A 24,874-nucleotide genomic window follows, 5' to 3' on the forward strand; every position below is an offset into this window, starting at 1 on the left:
CACGTGTGCCCTATTCAAATTATATTCCGCTCATTTTAGCTCTCGCTGACGAATAATTATCCGGTAAACTCGATCACGCGATATCATTGTGGCCTCTCTCCCTTGACCTCTCTCCTTCCTTCGGCTTTGTCACCCACTGTTTGGGCTGGTGATTCTTTGTCAGTGGTGTGTGCCTCCGTGTGTGTATGTGTTTCTGTTTGTGTGCTTGTGTGTGTTATTTTTTATTGGTTAGGGAATATTAAATTTCATTCTTTTCCCCTTCCCTGCGTGTGTGTGTGTGTGCTCTGTGTGTTCCTGGGTTCCAATCGGTGTCGGTAGGGCAATTTGGCAGCGCAGAGGACGTGTTTGAAGCGAACCACAACCACTGACATACACACAGACACAGACACAAACTCACCCCGCTTTCGTCGGGGGTGGCGGTGTACAATAAAAGGAGGGTGAAACTATAATGTGACAGTGGATCAGATATTGCTGTGCCGTTTTTGTTTTCTTTTTCATTGCTGTGTTCCGAGTGAGAAATGTGCCGTGGAAAACACCAGCAGCAGTTGCTCCTGCGGGGTTGTGGTTAGAGAACCTGTTATGTTGTTGTGTGCAGTGTGCTGCCTGACGAGCCCGACGCCGGAACACTCGTTCAATTGTTCGAAGGGTGGTTTGCAGTGGGTGGTGTAATTGTTTTTCGTGTACTTTGTGCCTGTTAATCATCTATACAACAAGTTTTATTTTATTTTATTTTTTTTTTTGGTTAAAGTTATATTTTTTTGTACTTGTCTGCTGTTCCCAGTGTAGCATAAACTGAAAGGCGCATGCCTTGCAAGGGGGGACCGGGGAAAGTTTTCCACACCCGCTGGTAAAGGGGGGCAATTATTATGATGAAAATGTTGAGGACAAGCTTTGCTGAACATTCGAGTGAATTTAAAAACTAAACATCTCGATTATATTGCGATAATGATGTTAATTATGTGTGTGAAAGCATACTTCCTGTAGACGACAAAGAAGTCTTTTCCAATTGATGCCTCCTTCTGGACAGGAAATATTATTATTATTTAGCACAATTAAATTCCTTCATTTTTATTGCAATTTTTTGTTTTGATGAAAAAAGAAACTACAGTAAAATATTGTACCAACCCCAAAGCTAGCTACCCCAAGAGCGCGTGCGAAGAGAGATTTTCCGAAAGGAAAACAGAAACCCTCCCCCCCCCCCCTCTCGAACGAAAACAAGAAGAAGCTTAAGCTGGAATGTTCACCGAAAAAAAAGCATCAAATCAAATCCAAACCGATGCGTGCGTGAAATGAAATCGTAAAAGCAGCGAATAGCAAACGGAAAATATAATTACGAAAAATCCAACCCCTTCCCTCTACCCCCACCGCCCCTCTTCCGCCTTCTTCTTGTGCGCGGGATGAAAAACTCAGCCACCGAAGAGAAACGATTACTGGCGAGCGGCGAGTGTGCCGCAAATGTGTGCGTGTGTGCAGCGAGCAACAAGAAGCAGAGGAAGAAGAAGAAGAAGAAGAAGAAAACCTAATCCCACTGCCCGAAATATACGGACAACAGCACACACCGGCCTGCCGCATATTTGATCGCGGTCGATCGTTAATTGTTTCCATTGCGCGCTGCTGTGGTGTGCCCCCGTTCGTTGTTTGATTCTTTTTTTTTTGTTTTCATTATTTCTCTCCGCTGTTTGCTTTCGTTACTTTGTTGCCTTACTTTCGTTACTTTCCTCTTATTAGTATTTGCATTTGCAACTCTCTTGCATTGCAACTGGGTGGATCGATGGGGGTGTTTCGATCGCCGGGGGCTGTTTGTTGCACGATTGATGACGATGATGATGATGATGATAATGATTGGATTGGTATGGTCACCTTTTTTATGCTAGTGTGTGCAATTTTTCTCCTTTTTTCCTTCTATTAATTTCTCTTTTTCGATCGGCAAATGAACGGCAAATTCAATCACACTGTGCGTGTGATACGTTTCTTTTAATGCCCGCCCTGGCTATTACAGGGTTTTCCAGGAGTTCTCATAGTTGTGGGACTCTTCCTCGACTCTTTCTTATAGAAAGTGAACTTCAAATGATGGAAATTGAACTCTAAGGCATCCTTTTTGGACAGGCTCCTTGGACATTCCTATTGGATTGGTCCAATAAGGATGCTATAAAGTCCAATTCCCATTAAGTTCATTTCACGTAACAAAGACTCAATAAAGTGTCCCACAGCTATGAGAACTCCTGAAAACCCCTGTATTGATTCCACCCTCGCTCCATCCCTCCCAACCCCTTAACTCCAGCGTTGGTTTTGCATATTCTCCTTCGCTTACAGCAGAGCCCCCCCCCCCCCCCCATTTCCTGCGTGCGTTTGCTGTTGCTGCCGATTTTTTGCTCAACATTTTCCTTTTCCTTTGTTTTTGGCGTTTGGCATTGCTCGGCCCAGTCTCGGGCGGCCTCGTTTCCCTCCCCGAAACGGGCGTCAATGACCTCTTCCGGCGCGCGTGTGTGTGTGTTTGTGTTGGGGCGGAGTCCGTACCGTTCGAACATCATCATCCGTTTTCCGCTTGGGCGGCCCCTTTTTCCTCGGTAGTCGTCCATCCTATCCGCCGATTTTCTTCCGCCATTAATAATGATGGTTGTGCGGTTTTCTCTCTCTCTGTGTCTGTGTGGGTGTGTGTGTGTGTGTGTGTTTGTGGGCACATCTGTAGGGCACACCCCCGCCACGGAGAGCTGTGCAGCTGTGTGTGCAACAACTGTGGTGCAATGTGCCTTCCAACGGGTGTGTGTGTATGTGGTGAATATCCTGCAATTCGTACACGGTTTGCAACACCCTGCTGCGGCGCCGCACGATGTGCAATTGCACCACCAGAGCGATGTTATTGTTTGGTTGGGCAAAGGACGAGAACGCAAGAACGTATCAACTTCTGGTTGGCGATTGTTGCGTTACGTATCTTGTACGTGCTTGTTGTTCCTATTGCTTGCTTGTTGTTTGGCTTTTCACAACTTGCTTGCAATGGACAAAGCATTATTAGCGAGCGGTCCGCGCGCTCTGAGCTTCTTTAGATTGGGTAAAGGTGGTAATGGGAGTTGGTGCAACGCCATGCAATACGTCGGTGGATGAGCTCCATCTGACGCTACCCTCTGGCGCTCGCTATGCAATCTGGGCTAGCCATTTTGCTTTGTACACACGACAAAAAGACAAGAAATGTCGTCCGTTGCAGCAGCAGCAGACATCTGCTCCGCCATCGTTACGGACCGTCAGTCTCGACCAGACCCCAGACCCCAAAACCGTGTAGAGGAGAGCGCCAGAGAGAGAGCGAGAGAAACGTTGGATGGAAAGTGCAGTATCAAAGAAATGCACCATCCGGGAGGATGCACTTGTGCACACAGACACTGAGTATAACGCCCAACGGGACACGCTTTGAAATAGGGATGCAGGCGCATGTGAGCGTGCTCTCTCTCTCTCTCTCTCTCCCTCTTTCGCTCTCAATTTCTCTCTTTCTCTCGTGTGCTGCTTCTCTGATGCATGGAAAAGCGATTTTCTGGGGAAGAAAATACATTTTTCATTGTCTGCCGAAAGACAAACCCCCCACGGCGGGTGTGGTGATCACAGGAAATCGAGAATTGTCTAGAACTCGCGGAGAAGTGATTAAATTAGAACACAGAAGGAGCGTAGAGGCAGTGAGAGGCTGCACAGCGAAACGAATTTATAATAGAAGCTGCGCTAGAAGAATCTGCTGTAGGCTTCTGTAGCCGCTTGACAACTGGGCGTTGTGCTTCATTTTCCATCAGCTGCCTGCAAAGAGCCAACCAGACCTTTGCATACTTGCTCGCGTATCTCGGTCCACTCTATGCGCAGTGGATGGGCAGATGCGTGCAACCTTAGAAGTGCTCAGCTTCCCTTCGATACGACACGAAGAGTGTTCAGAAAACAGACCCCAATACACCTGGTGCTGCTGTGTCTTGTACATAACGTGTATAGGGAAGCGTTACACAGATGTCATTCTCTTTTTTAACAATATTTACACATTCTATGCTTCAAAGTGCAAATTTGTTCAGCAGATGTTTGGGAGCGCACAGTTGAAAATTAATCTCCAAACCCTCACACCGCCCGGCGACGCGTTTGTTCTATTTCGCGTTTGTTGGTGCGTAGCGGCGTGCCTTCGGCGAAGTTTGGCCTAGGTCATGGTATCGCAGATGGGCGCTATCAATTGCGCACAGACACGACCCGTTTTTTCTCTAACACCTCTCGCCCCGCGCCCCCATTATCACACCCTACTCCCATCCCTGCAGCCCAGCCTAGAGTCGGGTCGTCTGCGTTTGCTGTGCACATGCGTCGTGTCCTGCGGTGCGTATTTGGGTGCGCGCGGCTGTCGCAGGGGGGGACGCGTGGAGCGTAGTAGCGCACACATGGGTCGATGCCATCACCCGGCCCCACCGTGTCCTCTATGTGTGTGTGTGTGTTTATGTGAACGTTTGCATGGTTTCGGAATTAAACGGGAGCGGGAGAGATGCAGATGAGATCATCGAGAAGAAAATATAGTCGTCCCGCTGGTGTGCGTGTGCGCCACTACCACCATGTGGCGGAAGTGCTGAATGTGATATGACAAAAAAACAAACGAATTTTGTCGTTATGCACAGCATTAAGAGGGAGGAAAGCGCAAAACCTGGGCTGCGTTTCCTCCCAAATGTGAAAGCAGTATGCTGTTAGGCCCGGTTATGGTACTCTGTGTGTGTGTTTTTTTTGGTTTGGTACGCAGTAATGTCTATTGTTTACTGTGCGCGCTGCTGTGTGCTTGTCACGTACCACCCCACGACGTTGACTAATGCGAATCGCCAATGGCTTTATGGGTTTGTGAGTGTGTTTTTTTCTCTATATGACAGGAAGGAGGATTATTGCTCATTCTTCAAGAATACACTTCGCCGAAGCCGAATCTCTCTCTTTCTCTCTCTCTCTTTCCATTAGAGCGCCCGTTATTGGAATTGGTGAATCATCCAAAGTAGCAAACAGTTTTCAAACGATTTCAAATATTTATAGACGCTTTAGTTGTTTGCGCACGATTGTGAAACGATTAAAGAGAGAGAAAGAGAGATGCAATTAAAACGATTTTGCAGTTACAGAACTTTACTCGCTCTTTGCCAAATTGCTCTTGCAAACCTTTACATTACATTACTTTGCCACTTGCATTTGCTTACCCACAACGGCTCTTTGCAAAGAGAGAAATAATGCTGCAAAATGGTTGGAAGCTTCCAACGACGACACAACGACACAACGATCATCATCATCATCACACCCTCATAACGATCGTTACCACTGCGGCACTACGTGGGGCCCCAAGTTTGGTGTGCGATTTTTCGCTTTTTGTTCTTGTGCCCTTCTCCCCCCCCCCCCCCCCCATGATTTTGATGTTTCATTTGAACCACCAGCAATAGAGGAGAGAGACAGACGATGGGACGGTAATAACAATAATGGTCGCAATAGTAATAAACATAGCTGCGCGAGCAAGTAGGTGAGTGTAGTGTGCCTGGTTGTACGGGGTGTTTAGGTGGAGTCGTTCCATCCAACGCCCCACAAAGACACATGCACACACACACACACACACACACACACACACACACACACACACACACACACACACACACACACACACACACACACACACACACACACACACACACACACACACACACACACTCTGCAATGAGATCATTTCTACCCCCTTCCTCATTTTTGCTGTGTGTTAGATTCTGCTTTTCCTGATTCCACGCTTTTCGACTCGTCGTTGGTGTGGCAATTTTTTGTTTTTGTTTCCCTTCTCTGAGCCGTTCTCTTTGCGAGTTGCGAAATGCATTAATAACGGTCCATGTGGGGGGGGGGGGGCGGAGAAGGGCGAGCACGGGAGCAGGATGTGTAGGTATTTTATTATAACCCAATGGAACGATGGGAAACGAGCGAGGAAGCTTTGCAGCAACAAGCAGCAGCAAAAATGAAGCAAAAACGGCCACTCCACAGAATGTGGAAACTCTGGAGCGAAGGGAGAAGGATGGGGCGGTAGTATTAGATAGTGCAAAAAACTAGCCACCCCTAAATGGGAGGGCCAGAGCGTGTGGTTAAAGAAGTGGTAATGGAAAAATGGTTTCCCTGGCAGCTGAAATGATCAAAACATTTCCGCACGACTCCGGATGAAGCGATAAAGCAAGAACAAAAGGTAGCTAGAAGAGTGAAGTGTGGTGACGGTGGCGATGGAAATGTTTTGGGAAATTAAAATATTTTAAAAGAACTCAACTCAATTTCTCACCACTTTCGGTCGTTAGTTGGACAAATGTTTCGAGGCAAACAGGATGGCAAATATAAAGCCAAGCCTAATGACAAACGGTTGAGAAAGCACAGTCAGTTGTGTGACCGTTGCAGGAAAACGCGGAAAACGGAACTAATGGAAGGGAAGCAACGAAAAAAACAAAAGAGATCAAACCAGAGAGAGAGGGTGAAAAGAGAAGAAATCATCACTAGCTACCAGCATGTACCAGCGTAGTGAGCCTCACTGTTTTCCACACTCTTCATCGCTCGCTTCATGTTTCTCCATCGATCGACGATGATCTCGACTTGATCGATACCGCGCAACACCGTGCCTCACGTTTGCACCCCATCCAGGGCTAGCCTTGATCCGGAACGCCACCCTTCGCTGCAGCCTTTCCTAGCCTAACCGCAAATTGACTAGCGTGGGCTTTCTACCACCTTCCTCCTTCTCGCCAATCTTATTGGAAAAAACGGGGCTTCCATTCGCTTCGATCGTTAGTTCCGTGCCGTTCGGTTTTCGCCGGCCGGTGAAGATTTCCAATTACGATTCAAAGCGGTTTTATTGAATGCATCGTTTTACGGTACAAACGAAGACAGCGTGTGTGTGTGTGAGAAAGAAGATGTTAAAATGCTTCTAAACGTATATTTGTGTGTGTGTGTGTGTGTAATATGCTCCCAAACGCATCGGAATAGAGAACATGATCAAATGGGAGATCACCGGGAGTGGCCTTGGGTTGGCAGAGTACCGGTCGGAATTGGGCATCCAGCATATACCACACGACACACCCTTCCCCTCTACGACTCCCCCGAGACGCGAGACTACATCTCGATGAAAGTTTCATCTGCTCGCACCCAATCGTGCACAGAGAGCGCCGCCGTGGAAAAAGGAAAGGAGTAGAAAATGGGTGGAAAAATGGGGCCGCATCGAGTCGCGCCACTGATCGAGGCCACCACGGAAAAGTAGCGGCCGTTTTGGGTTTGGTCACTTTGTGCCCCCCCTCTGCTGTTTGCTTGTTGCTGCTGCTGGAAAACGATAAGGAAAAACGGGGGCCGAATAAAACAGCAAAACGCAGAAAGAGAGCAGCGGGTACGTTGAACTGGGTGGAAATTTTCGGTGAAACTTTCTCCAGTGAGCTGCGGAGGAAGAGAGACGCTTTTCACCAACCCAAAACCCCTCCTCGATCTTGCGCGATCGTACGCCGTGCACACAGATCGTACGCCGTGCTGCTGCTTTTCATTAGCTGCTGCTGCTTGTCGTCGTTGTTTATTCATTTCCCTTCCCGGTGAAACGCGCACTACGGCTCTCCCCCCGGTCATCATCATCATAAGCAGTACGTTCAGAAACTGATTTCCCTTCACCGAATTTCCTGGCGAACGCAATGGAATAAGGTTTTCCTCTCGCTCTCGCTCTCTCTCTCTCTTCTCTCACGGGTTTTTTTTTCTATGTTGTCATTTTCTTCATACAGCAGAGCACTGCATACAGAGCGGTGTACTGATGGTGAGGGGTTCGTCAGTTCGCTCATTAGTGTTCAAAGCTTTTTCTAATTTTTCTCTTCGCGTCAGCGTGTTTGTTCGACAGGGGGGCACGGCAAAGGAACGGAGCGGAGAGATTTTGCTGCACACATTTTTGCCATTCCGGGTTTCCGGTTCACGGTTTGTGTGTGTGTGTGTGTGTTCTGTGCCGGGTTTCTCGTCTTTACCATGCGTTCAAGCTGAACAAGGTAAACCGATGTCGATTTGTGCCCCTCGATGGGGTCGTCGCGGTCAAGGGCTTTCAGTCGAGGGTTTGGTGAAGATCACTGTCATTCCGTAATTCGGCCACCGTTTCGCTGTGCGCCGTTCGGTTAGCGGTGATGCACCAGTCCCTGCCAGTGAGCCCAGCCTCAGTGGTGTACCGGTTGTGGTGGGGTAAAATTTCCTCCAAAAATAGCATTGCGTTGGCATTCTCGCGTTGGTATTTCGTTGGCTGCTGCTGACGCGCGCCCTACCTCGACATGCGGGCAGAGGATGGGGGTGATCGTGTGTGCGTGTTTGTGTGTGTAAGGTAAGAGGAAAGATTTTCCGGAACAGGAAAACGGGTGTGCTCTCGCTTGTTTGTGCATTCTCGGGAAGCTGTTTGAAGAGTGAAATCATGGGCAGAAATCACTTGTTTTTACCTATTTATAACATAAAGTGTAATGATTGTTCTTTCCATCAGCCAAAACACACGCTACAGGAGGAGTGGTTTGTTCAATCGATCAATATGCATAACCATTAGACAATACCATCTAATAAGAAAATTCGCTCTACCTGTCATGATGTATTGATTCGGCTAAAATTGAACCACACAACAACGAATCCTATTTTCGGTGTCTGTGGTATGCCTCCCCCCTCGCCATATGTGTTGAGGTGTGAAACATCCCCATGCATGGATTGCCCGAACCCCGAGCTGCAAATTGCAATGCAATGACGCATGATTGCTGTACTCCAATTTATTTTATCAATTTATTTATTTTCGTCCCGAATCGACCCCAAAACGATCACAACATACAAAGGCGCCACATCGTACATGCTTTCTCTGCTGTACCGGAACGTCAAAACAACCTTTTTGGGATGATTTATTTATCAAACCAGCGCTTACAAATGGTAAAAGAAGAGCTCTGTTCCATTCCAAATGTACCGAGGGGGCCCCGTTGGGTGTGAAGGTCAAGAAATGGCACGTGTTTAAGAGTAACGCTACCGCTAAATACGGACCCAAAAAGGTTGACTTTCCGGAAACGAGCAGTTAGTAGAGCGTGACCCGAATCACAACAAACAGCCATACAATGTTTGTTAATTTGATGGAAACATTATTCATAATAATTGTCAAAACGATCGGTCGCCTGGTCGCTTGGCTGGTCATGGTTTGGAGAAAAGTGGACCGACAAGCTTGGACGGAGCTTGGTAAATTATGGTAAACGGTTTCCTATTCTCGGGGCCAATTCGGAACTGATCGTTAATGGACTGCAGGCTGTACCCAATCTGGCCAACAGAAATAATGATGTCAATTCAACGGATTAAGAAAGTGGCGCCCCGAAAGCTGTCATCCGATTAACTCATAACCATATTGTGTTTCTTTTACTTTTCTTGCAATAGCTTTTTTTTTATTTTTGAAAACTCATACATATACCGTTAATAATTTTCATCCCCTCTCTCTTCTGCCTCTCTTCTCCTTTCTCGTGTGCTTGTTCATTGGGCTGTGTTGACGCAGGCAGCAGTACGGCTCGCGGGCTGGAGAGTAGCATAGTGTTCATCATTTCTGTTTTCTTGCAATCTCATTGAGATAATTATCAAACTTTTAATAGACAAAGGCGCTGGGTGAAACGAGTGTGTGTGTGTGTGTGTGTGTGTGTGTGTGCGCGCGCGCTCACCCACCGAGGAATGGAAAGTGGTGAGAGAGAAAAATTGCGAAAAATTATCCACATTCCGCAAAACGAACAAGTGCTGGCTGCTGCTGCCATTGCCGCCACGCTTCGGTTGTGTAGCGGTTGTGCGTGAGAATGCGGCAAATGAAACGTTGAACAAATCTGCGAGAAATGCCACGTGGAAAAGCACTCGCCGCACTTGACCACGCGATTGTTTGTTTGGCGTGTTACCGTTTGCGCGAATGTATGCAAATAGCTGCGGCGTGTACCCATTTCTCCTGCCGTGGGTTGCGGTAGGATTGAATAGAAAACTTTCTTAAATTGTGCTGGCCGAATTGGACTGTGTGTGTGTCTTTCACAGATTCAACTGAGGTGTGGGAAATATCCATCAGAAAATTTGGCATTATTTTCTATGATATTCGGATCAATTTGAAAGCTCTAAAACACTGCGTTGGTTGATGGTACAAGGAGCGCTTCATGATTGACAGCGCATGACAGTGTGTATTGAAGTGTTAAGGCCATTAGTGTCATTTAAGAGCTTCTTTGTGTGGCAGAAAAAATAAAAGTCGAAGAAGATAATGTTCACAGGTATTATGACCCTGCTGTGGCTACTCTTCTTGGCGCTACTTGGCCACGCAAATCCAACCTCCACGCCCAGCCGAATGTGCGTGATGTCATGCTATGCAAATTTGCAAGCATTCGTCACTACGCGATCCTAGGCGATGTTCCGTTTGCTGCCGGTTCCCCAGGGCGTCATACTGCGATCGATTGTTTGCTTAAGACCCGGTTAGGTATAGTTTTCGGGTTGCGAATATGCCCCGTCAGTGCCCTGCTAAACGTGTTCGGGTGTGAACGTCCTTTGGTAGTTGGTGGTAACAGTTATATTTAGAAACGTGAGCAATATTGAATGCTGGAAAATATTTGTAGATGGCGCGTGCGATTTAGTAACGTTAAATACCCTAAAATATCCCAAAAGAAACATTTAAATACCCTATCCGTGGTGTACTAATCTGATCCCTGTTCTCTTCACTTCTGTTCCACAGATGATCCACAGAAAGTAACTGATTGCTTAATATCCTTTGCTAAGCATAAAACTAGAGACAATATCACAGTGATAATAGTGTTCCTTAAGGATCCGCAGACCATCATAAAGGAGACACCGTTTATAGAACAGATAGAGGCTAAGGCAAGACTGCGTTCCAGCCAAAACATGGAGATTAACGAAGCCGCCAGTAATGGCTTTCTGGCTGAGGTAGGTATTAAAAGTCCATCACCATCACCATTGGCACACATATCTAGTAACAACCTCCCTTTTCTGGTTACTGTTACAATGATGCACTTCTTGTTTGTCATGCCTCACAGAACAACGCCATCGGTATGGAGGATCATAAAACGTACGACGATATACAAAACTTCATGGTAGAAAGTGCAATGCTGGAACCAAAGTCTGCCGCCTCCACGCTGTGCGTCGGTCCGATGGACGACATGGGCTTCCTCTCAGACGGAGGCCTCGGCCCAGAGACGGACGTGGACGGTGTGCACGATAGCAAGCAGCAATCGCCCAGCCCGCTGCTAGAGGAAGCCGTCAAGTCCGCGGAGCTGCTGGACAATGGTGATATGATGGAGCACGAGACGGCTCACGCGGCGGACAGCGGTGCAGAAGAGCCACAGCACCATCACAATCCGTTCGCTCAGTCACTAAACGTACCGCTCGATCTGGCGCCAAGTATGGGTATGGGCGAGGCGGCAAACACGACCGACTACGAGGAGGAAGAGCCCACATCACCATCCAGCCTCAGTGCCGCCGATCCGCCGGTGGATCTGTCCGAGGAGGACCAGCTGGTGCACGCCGTCCCGCACGTCAACGGTAACGGTGAGCATCATCATTACGATGAGCTGACCGAAACCATCGGGGACGAGTTGGTGGGTGGTGGTGATGGGGGCGATGGTGCGTCGGAAAAGCTGGATGCAGCAGAAATCGTGCCTGCCCTGAAGGCGGAGCTGAATGCGGATGAACTAGTTCCTCTCAAAACGATTGACGAACCAATCGTTAACGATCTGCTCGGTGCGGATGCAATCGTCGACAACAAACTGATCGATCAGCTTGATTCGTTCGGCATTCCGGAGGCGATACGGCGACAGCTGATCGAGCAGCAGCAGGTGTCCGGCGGTGCAGCGATGCTCCACGAGCACGACGAAGACGACGACGATGGTCAGCTGATGATGGGCGAGGAGAAGCAGTCCGACTACGACGGCGCGGATGATGGTGCGGAGAAGGAGGATCTGCATCACGAGAAGGTGTTCGATAGTGATTATGGCACTGGTAAGTACAAAAAAAGGTTTTTAATAAGTTAATTTTAGAAAACCTTCCGGCGTGTACCTCTGTTGCTCTTTGAACCCGGCTCTTGCCTGGATTGACCAGTGGTAGGATTAATGTTGTCACTTTTTTCCAATGACTGTGTTGGATATTTTGAAATAGTTATTGGTACATTTTACTATTCGTATGTGCATTTTGTTTTGGCTGAAAATGTGCAATCAAAATGGAAATCCATCATATCTATATGGTCCAGCGATAGATCTTTCTAGGTATATTTGTTTTTGTTTTCTTTTCAATGTTCACGGCATGGATTTTTCATGTTTCATGTTCAAAGCTATTCAAAAAAGAAATTGCAAAAGAAACTCTTCAATACAGGCGCTGTTTTCGTGCGATGTTTAAAATCTGCTGCACAAAACTCATCGCCTGCCTTCATGGATCGAATAGTTCTGAGCCAACTTTTGACGTTTGCGTTCTTTGGGCGAGCATCCGTTGAAGGGCGGCAGTTATTTGCATCACGAGCGAGCGAAATGCAACGCTTCGGATCTCGCTCTCATTTCGAGCGCGCGCGCTCTCGCACACGCACACCCATGCAAACTCTTTCTCGCTCTCTCTTTCGCGCGTATCGTGCGTTTCGAGGAATGGCCAAGTTCTCGCTCAGCCAGTTTGATGGTTGCTCGCCTTCGGATGAATCATAGCAGACTACGCTGGGCTTGTGTTTGGTCGTCATACGTGCCTGTGAATATCGTGAACGTTTAACTGTTTGTTTGTCTCCCTATCTGACCGTATTGCGCTAATCAGTTGTTTGGCTTGCATATCAGCAATAACAATAAAAAAGTGGACAGATTTTGCCGTGCAACAAGGTAACGCCAATTCGCCGGCCTGTGGTGCAAAAGCGGGAGAAGACATTGTTGGTGTATCTTCTCCGAACCGTCATTTTGTTCCGCGCCGTACGTGAGCGATCATCAAACTTCACCTTTCTATCTCTCTTTCTCTCTCTCTGTCTCTCTTTTTCTTGTGTCAAGATCGTCATAGTGCAGACGTCAAACAGGATGATGATGCCGGTTGCTGCGAAGACTCCGAAGAAGACGAATGGGACTACGTGAAGGTGAACAGCGAAGAGCAACAGCAGCAGCAACAACACGAACAAGAATCGCAGCCAGCGCCTGAAAAGCAGCCGGAAGAAAGCACGCCTTCGGACGAAAATACACTCCCGGTTGAGTACAGCAGCAGCATCAACAGTTTTGCACCCGAAGAGCCACCTCAGCAGGAAAACGACGTGCTGCAGCAGCAGCAGCCAGTCCAAGAAGTAGAGCAGCAACATTTCGAAGAACAGCACCAGCAGCAGCAGGAAGAGGAGGTGGAAGTGAACTGTGAGAAGGAGGAGCAGCAGCAAGTGGAGCAAACGCCGGCCCAGGAGAGCAACGAGCAAGAAGAAGACGGTGCGGCGGAGGGTCTTGTGGTGGCAGAACATCACGACGAGGTAGCGGCTGTGCCGAATACGAACGAACCGGCGGCGGCGGTGGCAGATATTCTTGGCGACTACGCGGCGGAATCGACCGTGTCGGAGAGTGCGAACGAAGTTGATGATGTCATCAGCAGCACTGGCGGCGAAACCAAGGAAGTTGTCAATTTGCTGAACGATTTCAACGAGGTAGGGCTTCTGTTGCTTCTTTCTTTTTTTCTGTTCGGAGTCGGTGTAGAAGGTGGGGTGCGTGAAGGGGTGCGGTGTGTGGTTGTGTGAAAGTGTGAAAATAGCAAGCGGCCACACGCACGAAGAGTGATGCACTTTTAGTGCAGTGCTGTGAGTGTGTGTGTGTCTGTGCTGGGATTAGCGGCTGTGCATGGCTTGCTATTCTAGTTCTAGTTTGTTGAAAAGAGCGCACGATGAATGATTAATTTCGCTTTTCCCACTGTTCCAGGACGTTCTACCGCCAGCAGCAGACGCGCCGGTGTGCGATACCAACAGCGAAACGGTAAACGAAGAAGAAACATCCGAACCGGTAGTGCCTGCGTACGACCTGCCCAGTGATAGTGTAAACATGGAGGCTAGCATGTACGGTGGATCTGTTGGCGATCAACCACACTCGCCCGAGACGCCAATGTCTCCAGTAGAGAATTTCCCGGCGCAGCAGCAGCAACAACAATACAGCCACGAAAAGGATATGTTCGGTTCGGGCATGGACGATACCATGAGCCCTACGACCGATGGAGAAGAGCTGAACGAAAAGCACCTGTACGAAACAGAGGAGAAGTCGATGAATCTGTTACAGCAGCAGCAGCAGCAGCAGGATGGCAGTGGCGGAGGTGATTATGGTTGGTCATTGAATCCCGAAGCCAAGGAATTCGTACCAGTAACCGGATCGGTCGGCGGTGGCGGCGCTGAGATCAATCCAAAGATGCACGAACTGCGTGAAGACGCGATCGTTGCGCAAAGTCCACGCAAGGGCACGATGTCATCCATGGAAGATCTGGACGTACCGGCCGAAACCGACTTCCAAACCGAGATGGACAAGAGACCGCACGAGTTCGAGGAGTACGGTGGGGAAAATGGAGAGAATGGTGGTGCGGACGAGAGTGGTGCCGGAGAGTCGCACCTGCGCTCCCCGCTGACGGTTCACCCGTTCGATTTGAGCGAGTTTAACGAACAAACTGTGGTGGAGCAGCAGCTGCTGGCTGGGTCGGGTGACATGGCGAACGGTGTCGGTGATTACGAAAATGCTGGTGCCGATCTGCTGGCGCAGCCTACAGTTGCCGATGCGGATGCCGAGATGGAACTGCTGAACAAGGTGCAGGAACTGCCGGACGACGAGGAAGAAAAGCCCCAGGAACCGTTGGTTGACGCGCAGGAGGTGGCACCGGTTCAGGCACAGTACGCGCACGAAGAGTTTGATCAGCTGGTTAAGCCGGAAGAAACTTACAGCGCCAAGGAGGAGCTGTCGGTGGAGCAGAAAGAAACGGTGGACATTTCGCCGTCGTCCGTCGATCTGGCGCACCAGATGGATAACCTTATGCTGGAGGGCGGAGAGATGTACCATGGGCGCGTGGAAGACTACCCCGCCGATCAGGTGCCGAGAGGCGCGAGTTCGGACATTTCGCAGAGTCCCGAGTTCAAGATGCTGCAATCATCGATCGAGCAGCAGTTGGGCAAAACGTCCGGCAGCAGCAGCCCGTTCGCGGGTGGAGAGTCAGAGCTAGCCGCTTACCACAAGGAGGCATCTGCGCTGGAAGCTTCTGTCTACGATCCGGAGCCAGGGCTGCTTTCCTCCCAGGAGCCGGCCGCTAGCGTCGACAGCAGCGAACCGCAGGCATCGCAGAACTATATGGATCTGATGGGCGGCGCACCTGACCAGAAGGCTGACCCAGAGCCGATGGTGGAAGCTGCGAAACCCCAAGAGACCGCTGAACTGCCCGCGGAACCAGAACAACCGATTGCAAGCGACGATAAGAAGGCCGAAGAACCGCAGGTAGTCGAAGTGGAAAAGGAATCGGCAGATGTAGCGGGTACTGCTGTAGCGGCCGCTGCTGCTGCGGCCACCGTTGCAGTTGCAGCTGCGGCAGCCACTGCAGCGGCTACCAGCAAGCCGACCGCCAAGCCAAAGGCACCCTCAACGACCGCGGCGAAGAAAACGACAGCATCCGCTAAACCATCAGCCTCCGCAGCCGTGTCCAAGGACAGTGCTGCGACCAAGAGCGCAGCGACACGCGTTGGCAGCAGCAGCACCACTACTGCCGCTCGCAAGCCACTCGCGAAAGCACCTACCTCGTCTAGCGGACCGGCAGCAGCGCGTACTACGACCGGCAAACCATCCACAGACGCGGCAAAGGCTGCGCCAGCGACCAAAACCACAGCATCGTCGGTGGCGGCCGCACGAACCAAGGCCGCTTCCGCCACGAGCACAACGAAAACCGCCACTTCTGCATCGAGCACAACGAAAGCGGCCAGCGCTAGTTCAGTGACGAGGTAAGAATAATTGGGGACAATCATAAGGGAATCTAATCATGGGTTTGTTGTAATTTTTACACATTTTCTTGTACATTTTTTTATATAGAACTGCCGCACCCAAACCGACTACAGGAAGTGCTGGTGCAGCCCCAAAACCAAGCTCGCGTTTGTCGACTGCCAGCAGCACCACCACACGCACCGTCACCTCGCGACCCTCGAGCGCCGTATCGAGTGCATCAGTTCCTTCGAAGACAAGTACCACCACAACGACTACAGCAAAGAGAACCGTTGCAGCTAAGGTAAGAGTGTAGCGCCACATTTCGGCCAACCGCTTCCAGAACGTTCGTTTTAATGGCGAATGTGTTAAATGATATTTTTTTTTCCAGAGCTCGCTAACGAACGGAACTTCCGCGACTGATGGCGCCGCTACCAGAACGACCAAGACTACCACAAGCAGCACAGTTCCGCGGACGGGAGCCGCCACCAGAACCAGCGCCACTGCTGGTAGTGGTTTGGCCGGCAAAACGAGCAGTAGCAGCACCACCGCTGCCGCCAAGAAGCCGTTGCTTGACGCTAAAACCACAGCCTCGAAGACAGCGTCGTCCTCCACAGCCGCTGGCAGAACGACGACGACCACGCGCACCTCGCTCGCACCGAAGGCTGCCACCGCCGGGGCGACCTCGCCCTCAGTGCGAAAGGTGCAGCAGAACGGTGTGGCGGCCAAGAAGTCGACCACCAGTGCCGTTTCCCCAGCGCCGGGCACTAAGAAACCGGCGCCAATCACGAGACCCAAGGGAACAGCAACGACGGCGGCAGCCGCTCCTGCTGCCGCCAAGACGAACGGTGTCGTCGGTACCGTGACAGAAGCAGCAGTGCCGGTCGATGCAGCACCAGTAGCTGTCACCTCTCCACCGGTACAGCCGGAACAGCAGCTGCCCGCTGACCAATTGCTCGTGCCTGTTCCGCAAGCAATGTGATGTCACTAATCGGGGAAAATAGCCGGAGAGATAGAGAGAGAGAGAGAGAGAGAGGGCACTGCAGTGGGATGGGATGGGATGGGAGAGACCTAATGCTCCCCCTCCAACTCCCCCCACACCCGAATGGTCGTAATACACCATAATCGCATATTCCTATTGTTTAACCGTGTTTTTAGTTAGTGATGAAGGCACGCAGCCAAAATGCATGGGAAGAGAATGGGACGAAAGTCGAACAAATGGTCAACCAACAACCAGACTTTCTTCTTGCTTTCGTTCTCGGGCAAATCTTGCTAAAAGTATCGAACCATACAATTATTCGTCTAGGTGTGTGTATGTGCGTGTGTGAGTTTGTGTCGTCACGCAAAATAGCCCCCCCCCCTCGCCTCCTACAATCCAAGCAACCATTGAGCAGATCTAGTAATAGTAGTGCAACCGTTCTTCTCACAAGTGTAGTGTGTGGTACGTGTTCTGCATGTTTCCACGTTTGAACAGTTATTTAGAGCTACAGTCTGTAGAAGTTCGTGCGTGCATGCACTTTAACAAATTTCAAACACAACTGACCCTTCAGGATCGCAATTCGTCGGAGAGAGAGAGAAAGGCGGATAATTGTGGTAGGCTTTGGCTATTTTGCGAGAACCATTAGACCCGGATTAAACGCACGCGTGTTAGAACGAACGCATACGATACGAAACGAAATTAGAGAGAAAGAGAGAGAGAAGACGATGAAAAGGACGATAAAACACACAATGCTGAATTCCCTTCGATATAATTATCTAGCGTCATCCCACTCACCCCCTCCCCCTCCCATACTACCTATATACCTACAAGTTTAGCGAATAGGAGTATATCTTTTTGTTTTATGCCAAGCATGATGATTAGTAGTTATAACATATTTACGTTTCAATTGCGCAGTGGCGTCTTCTGGCCTTTAGTATGAGCGTACGCCGAGAGAAGGAGAAACATCAACACCACACAACGATTTAGCTATTAACCAGCGTGCGACGTACGTTTTTTGTTTGTTTCGCAATCTCCAATCAATTTGTTGTTGATGGTAGCTTTGTTTAGAAAAGGAAAATTAATGCTTGTTAAAAACTGCATTCAGAGCAAGGAAAGGGGGATAGTAATAGCAGGCTGCAACATCCCATCCATTCTCGGGCGCACTGAATTCACAGTGAATTTAATCTCTCGCTTTATACACGCACCGCGTGTGCGCGCGCGCACTCGCTCACTCCATTTTACGCCACTTTGCAGCTACTTACTGCGCCGCACCACGCCACCATCACCGATGGTGGATGATTGCTTACTCCTGTTTGTCGAGAGCCCATGCTTATGTCCAGTGAATTGTTTTTTTTCTTTCCTTTTTTAATGATTCCTTTTAATTTGTCAACGATTTGAGCTTTTCTTCTGCTGCCAGTGGATACACCCTGGTGTCTGCTTTAAAATGGTTTTTTTCAATTCAAAATTAGAGCTTATACATACACCCAGAGCTTTTTAGCGATACAACAGATAACAGACAGCTAAGCATAAGGCCGTTGTTGTTGCGTTCTTGTTTTGTTTTTGTCATTTCCTTCTTTTTCCCCCTTTTCAAGCTCTCTAGCCTTGCGTGCGCGTGCGCGCGCGCGTTCTTTTGCCTTTTTTCGAGATAGCTTTCAACTCGCTTATATGCACATTGAACGTTTATTGATTAATTAGTAGGAAATGGAATGAAATGTTTAATAACAACAACAGCAACAACAAAGAACTATAATTCGAACGTAGCAGGGGATGGCAGTGAAAAGATAAAAATGGAATTAATTTATGTGGCTACTCTAACAGGGCGCGCGAAGAGAGTGTGTATGTGCATGTGTGTGTGTGTTAATCGAATATTTTAACTCATCAAAAATCCCGTAGCGGCCCCTCCCCTGCGTATAGTAGTGTTAAATAAAAAATAGTGTAACCGTTAATTGTAGCCTTTTCCTTAGCGTTCTCGTGAATTATTAGAGCCCGAATTAATACACACAGCTCTTGCGCACACTTCACCGCTCCATCATACACAACACAACACGGAAAGGCGAAATTTTGCTCTCGCTAGCAGCAAACCTCCAAAACAACGTTTCCTTTTGCCGTTGCGCAGCGTTGGACGAAAAGGCAAAAGGAAGTGCGAAACTATTTAGGTAGCTTTTGAACAAAAACCAAAAACGAACAAAACTAATTGGCACAGAACAAACTGTGTTCGGTTGCAGCTTACTGCTACTGTTAGCGGAGCGGAGTGGGAAAGTGTTGAAGTTGAAGGAAGGAATATAAATGCAAAAGGTGAAAATCTCGACGAAATAAAGTACCAGCTTACGGATGAAAACGCAATGAAAATGGGGAGAATGTGAATTGCTAAAGGAATTGGCTTACATTTTAAGTTACACACAGCGCACAGTGAAGGAATTGAGACAGTCCAGAAAGGACCAAGCCAGGCGAGTTATGCGAAATGAAGATAACAGTCTGTGGTGTAGTGGTGGTGAAAGAAAAGGGCGAAAAGATGAGATAATCAAAATGAGCATGAACATTTTCATCATACTTACTTATTATATTAGACACACAACACATACAGACACACACACACGCGAACGCGGTTCATGATAGCAGGGGTTGGAGAGGCGCAGAAAAGTATATTTAAAAAAAATAAACATTTATCAAACCAATCATAAAAATCATAAATATCATACCTTAAACCTAGCAAAGGCAAAAGAAAGCAGGATTACACACATAGAGGAAGAGAGAGAGAGAGAGTGAGAGAGAGAAATAGATCACAGCCACGAACAAATACGATAATTGCAAAACACGTGCTGAATTAAAAGTTTTTGAAGCAGAAACAGCACTGGGACCGGAAAAAGGAAAAACAGAAACATGCAAAGTGTGGACAAAAGTGAGGAAACATATACGAATACATTACAAAAATCTCCCCACGCAAACACACACACACACACACGTGTTACCCCATCCCCGCATGTAACATCGAACGTGGAGGGGGAGGGAAGGTGTTGTGTGTTTGTGGTGGTTTCCATCCATGCTGTGTGATAAAAAAAACACACGCCAACACACAAACATACACTCACTATTTCATAATATTTTATATATTTATAACACAAATTTGTATCTGTTTAACCGATTGCGCAATTAAAAAGGCAAAATAAAAGGATAGAAAAAAACACAAGAGACACTCTGTGTGTGTGCGGGTGCATTTTCTTTTTTTTTTTTTTCTTTTTTGTCTTCTGCATGACTGTTTTGTGCAATGGAGACGCCTCACCATTCATTTGGTTCCTTTCACCCAGTGCTGCAAAATGTAAAAGCATCGCGAAATTTTAACCAACGAAAACAATGAACATATCCGGGGTAGCTTGACGCTCATTGTTGATACTCATTGAAAGTGCGTCATGACATGCTGAATGCGACATGCGAATGCGAGTCCAACGCGATACTCTGACTGGCAACCTTAGCTTAATGCCGGCGCAAGCATAATCATGACTTTTTTTCTGGCTGTGAACAGTGGTGCCTACAAATGCCACTGTTTCAGGCACCAACACTCATGCCTGAAACGAAGCTCAAATCAGCTCACATACTCAACTGAGATGATGATGAGACTCAAACAGTTGGAGGATCAATCACATGCTTGGTGACATTTTGATTAGCACCCAACTCTTGGTCACTTGGTCACGACATTTTCTCTCAATGATAATCACGATATTCTTGGAATACTCTTGGTGTCAAGCAGCAAAATGAGCATGCTTTCTCGCTGTGTCTGTTTTGAATATCTGTCGGGTCAAACAGAGCAAGAAAACATGTTCTTTATGATCGCGACCAAGTGACTGGCCAAGAGTTGGTTGCACACAATGTCACCAAGCATGTGATGGTCGCACCAACTGTTTGAGGCTCGCCTCTGATCATCACAGTAGGGCTCGTGACGCTAACATGATTTTGTTTCAGCCGTAATTTGTCATGACTAAGTCTGTGACATTTTGCAAAACTGATCACAAGAAAAAAAAGTCATGACATAGTGACTGACCCAAAAATTGCCAAATGTTTTGAAGTTGGTTGCAAAAATGTCATGAAGCATGTATTGGTTACACCAACCGTTCTGAGTATCACCTCTGATTATCACAATTGAGTACGTGACGCTGATGTGGATTTTGTTTCAGTCAGATTTTTTTTATGACATGCTCAGTGACATTTTGCAGCACTGCTTTCACCTACCTTTGCCATTCGTGTCCGAACCTTTTCCGCCACTCTTTCGCCACAGGGAGAGTAGTAGTCGTCATCGCAAACAACACGCAAAAACAAATGCAAACGAAAAAGACGGACCCAACCGTGTTTTTGATGCCTTTTTAGTTCATTCTAGGGTTTTATTCACAATCACTGTTTTTAGTAGTGTAAGCCAGCTAATCTATCAGTAATGCTGAATAAACTATCATGAAACGACGATCAACTATATCTACAACGCTCTTTTGTGAGTTGTTGTTGCTGTTTTGTTGTTGCTTTTGGGTTTTGTTTGTTTGTTTGTTTTGATTTTCACAGGACAACAGAACACCCCTTCCTTTTTCACCTTCCTTTTTCTTCTTCATACTCCTTTTGTTCTCTTTTTTCTTCTTAATCCTTCTCCCACAACAAAATTGCACTAAATAGAGTTTGGTTTTGCTAAACACCCTCCCCTCCACCGTCAACCGTTCGACGGCGGTCGGCCCCGGGGGTTGCGGTGTGAGAGAGTGTGTAGCTGAGCTAATTATATTAGTTGATTTCTTTTGCTTGCTGGGCTTGCTTGCTTTTGTCCTACAAGAGAGAGCGAGAGAGCAGCTGTTGTATCACTGTGTGTGTGTGTGTGTGTGTAGGTTTGTTTGTTTGTTTGTTGCGGCAAACGTAACTGCTGAGGCGTTATTCGTTTGCGCAAAACTACTACAAAAGAAAAGGACTGTGTGTGTTTTTTTATTCTGCTTCTTTTTTGTAATTTTGATTCTCTTAATTACAGCTCTGCAATCGCAAACACACCATCACCCCTCTCTGCATCACCTACTACTGCTACTACTGCTACTAGTACTGCTACGGACTTAGACTGGAAAAATCTCGAATTAGACGCGACACATAAATTGAAGAACGCAACACGAACTAATAAACGCCTTCGCCCGCCATTTTGCGCCCCGCCCCTCAGACTCACACACAACACTTCTTCCCGTCTGCTCTCGCCTTGCCGTCGGCTCTTACCCCAGTTGCACTACTACACCACTACACCGCTACTGAGATAGAGAGTGAGAGAGAAAGTGAGAGTTCTGTTTCAAATGGCTTTATGTTTCTCTTGCTCCCACGTCGTTTTTAGTTTGAGTTTTGTATCTTTGTTTCGCCTTTTTCTCGTTTTTATTTTCTAATTGATTTGATTTTCTCCTTTTTTCTCCAATGTTTGTAACCTTTCCTTTGCTATTGTGGTTGTTATTATTCCACTTCGTTTGCTTTTTTTTTCTTTTAGCAAATCTCTTCCCCATTCGCTGCTACCGCATTAGTTGTTCTTCTTAAGTTATACTTAATTGCTTTCCCTTTCCCCTTTTTCTACACTCCTTCTTTTCTTCTGGTTCGATTCGTTCGCTATGTTACTACGCCTATGTTCCCCTGTCCCTCCACTTTATATCCCGTGTAATTGTTCGCGAATGTGTGTGTGTGTTTTCCTTTCCTTTATCACCCAGCTTAGCACGTCCTAGCAGTGCGTTAAGGAGGCAAATGAGGAAAAAGAGCCACTCTTTACGCACCTCCCGATTTTTCTCATTTTTTTTTTTTGTAGTGGGCGCTTTTGTGGTATTGGCACCCGCGTCCACGCTTGTTTCCTCTCCGTGCGACTGAGTATGTGTGTGGGTGTGTGTGTGTGTCTGTGTTTGTTTTAATTGTTTTATTCATTAGTGTAAATCTCTACTTAAATACGAGTTACTCAATCCTGCGCCTAAGGCCCCTTCCTGCTAAATCCCCGATTGTTGTTTCTAATTGTTCTTGTCCCCCCGTCCTAGCCCCCCCCGCCGCACCCACTCGCCAGGTCTTGCTGTGGACATTCTTGCCCACCATAAAACTGTCCCACCAGCCAACCCCACCGCCCGTCAACACCCACCAACAAGGTAAATAAAGACTTTCTCTCGTATTGTTCTAACGTTGCCAGTTCTAGCTCCCCGTGTCGCCTGTATTTATCCGTTGCGCGCGCCCGTGCGTACGAGCTTTGCGCAAAGCTGTGTTCTTGCCGCAGTGTTTGTGTTCTCTGCAACCTTTGTGCAATGTTTCCCCCTTACCACACCCCGGTTTTCCCACCCCAATTAGCTGCTGGCACGTCATAAAAAGCTTCCGCACCCTGCGCGTACAGCACCATCGAAAGCAAAGCCCCAAGAAGAACTCAGCGGTTTTGGTTTTTTTTTGTTTTTTGTTTGTTTGCTTCATGCTGCTTGTTGTGCGTTAACAGTGCGTGTTCAGAGCGTTTAGAGTAGTCCTGAGTTTACTACCGGAGCGGAGTGCAGGAAACGAAGGGTTTTTTTGTTGCTACGCTTTCGCCCATCGTCCCATCGCCCCGTCATCCTCTTTCTTCTTCCGGTTCGTGATTGCTTCTCTTCAATTCTCTCTCTCTCTCTCTCTTTCTCGCTCTCTCTCACTCTCTCTCTCTCTTACTCTCTCTCATTCTCTCTGTCTTACTCTCTCTCTCTCTCTCTCTCTCTCTCTCTCTCTCTTTCACTGGTTCTTCTTCATCGTTGCAACGTGCGTGAAATTGTAGCGCAAGTTTTGAAGTGTTCTGCTACTCCCTGTTTTCACTACTGCGGCGGTTTCCCACCCTCCCTCCCTTTTCTCCTCCCCTACACACCCAAATGCACTACTACCATATATCTATGTATATATGTATATATGTATATATATGTATGTATATGTATATCTCGCCTAAGAAGAACTAAAGAAAGATGTAATGGTGCGCCGCTGCTACGCTGCACTTTCTACTAACTCCTAAAATATAATTACTTATGCGCCCGCTCGTGCGCACATGGTGGGAGGGGAAGCGTACGTGTGTTTGTGTAAGAGTGTGGGTTAGTGTGTGTGTGAGTGTGTTTGTATACTCTTATCCTCTCCTTCGGTATAATTGTATATGTATAAGTGTATATACTTTGCCCCCCAAGGCCCTTTTCCTACAAGCTTGATGTCCCCCCGCATTCATACGCTTCCTCCCCTCCCGTACCATCCCACTCTCACCACCTACTTATACTACCCTCGAAGAAGAAAGATACTTAGTTTAACTTAATTCGATCTAACCGAAAAAACTTCGCTACAAATTGCATCCTAACTGAACCTGAAACGATCAAACGGGGTTGTCCCTCGTGTACTGAGTGTCTGAGTGTAGTGTGAGCTGATAGTAGACGTCTGTATGTGTGTGTGTGTGTTTGTCTCCTGTCACTAACGTAACGCGCTACAAGAGTAGATGCCATTTTTTTCATTGCTTTATTTGATCATTGTTCTTGTATGTGTGTAAGTATGTGCATATGCGTGTGTATGTGTGTATGTGTGTGTGTGTGTAAGAGAGAATGTGTGTATCAGTGTTTTTGGATGTTTGTTTCGTCGCTGGGTCGGTTATGTGTATGTCCATACACATACATACACACACACAAACACACATACACACACACACATACATTGTCACTGTCATAAGGCCTGAAGAAAACATGCTTCTCCCCCCACTCGTCACCACACTTCCCCACATGCCACCACTTCCGCTCCGCTCCTACCCTCTTACGGACACGCTCCCTTTGGGGGTGACGTTTCAGCCCTCAAAAAGGGCCCTAAACTCGCCGCTCTTCGGCCGGGGTAAGCTCATCTTCAAGCTTTGATTGAGCTCGTTCAAGCTGGACTGCGAAGTGCCCTTCTTCATGCTACCGTTACCGTCACTGTGGGGGACGAAATGAAGAAAAAAAAAACACGGGGACACCATTACAGGATGAACGCGGAT

At 47.7% G+C, this 24,874-nt stretch overlaps 2 protein-coding genes across 8 annotated transcripts in view; one reads left to right on the forward strand and one right to left on the reverse strand.

Moving 5' to 3' along the window:
• The window catches only part of LOC120952371 (serine-rich adhesin for platelets-like), a 43,328-nt gene extending 23,243 nt beyond the window's left edge, over window positions 1-20,085 (forward strand). The window contains exons 7-12 of the mRNA XM_040371671.2: window positions 10,706-10,914; window positions 11,025-11,985; window positions 13,002-13,630; window positions 13,899-15,940; window positions 16,029-16,221; window positions 16,309-20,085. Coding sequence (XP_040227605.2) covers window positions 10,706-10,914; window positions 11,025-11,985; window positions 13,002-13,630; window positions 13,899-15,940; window positions 16,029-16,221; window positions 16,309-16,899 — 4,625 coding nt within the window. The 3' untranslated portion in view covers window positions 16,900-20,085. The remainder of the gene's footprint in view (window positions 1-10,705; window positions 10,915-11,024; window positions 11,986-13,001; window positions 13,631-13,898; window positions 15,941-16,028; window positions 16,222-16,308) is intronic.
• LOC120948293 (uncharacterized) overlaps window positions 18,297-24,874 on the reverse strand; it is a 39,497-nt gene continuing 32,919 nt past the window's right edge. For all 7 annotated transcript variants that reach the window (XM_040364462.2, XM_049606494.1, XM_049606496.1 and 4 more), the window contains one exon: window positions 18,297-24,812. In XM_040364462.2, coding sequence (XP_040220396.2) covers window positions 24,689-24,812 — 124 coding nt within the window. In that variant the 3' untranslated portion in view covers window positions 18,297-24,688. The remainder of the gene's footprint in view (window positions 24,813-24,874) is intronic.

This window comes from Anopheles coluzzii, chromosome 2 (assembly GCF_943734685.1).
Source record: "Anopheles coluzzii chromosome 2, AcolN3, whole genome shotgun sequence".
NCBI classification, from domain to species: Eukaryota; Metazoa; Arthropoda; class Insecta; order Diptera; family Culicidae; genus Anopheles; species Anopheles coluzzii.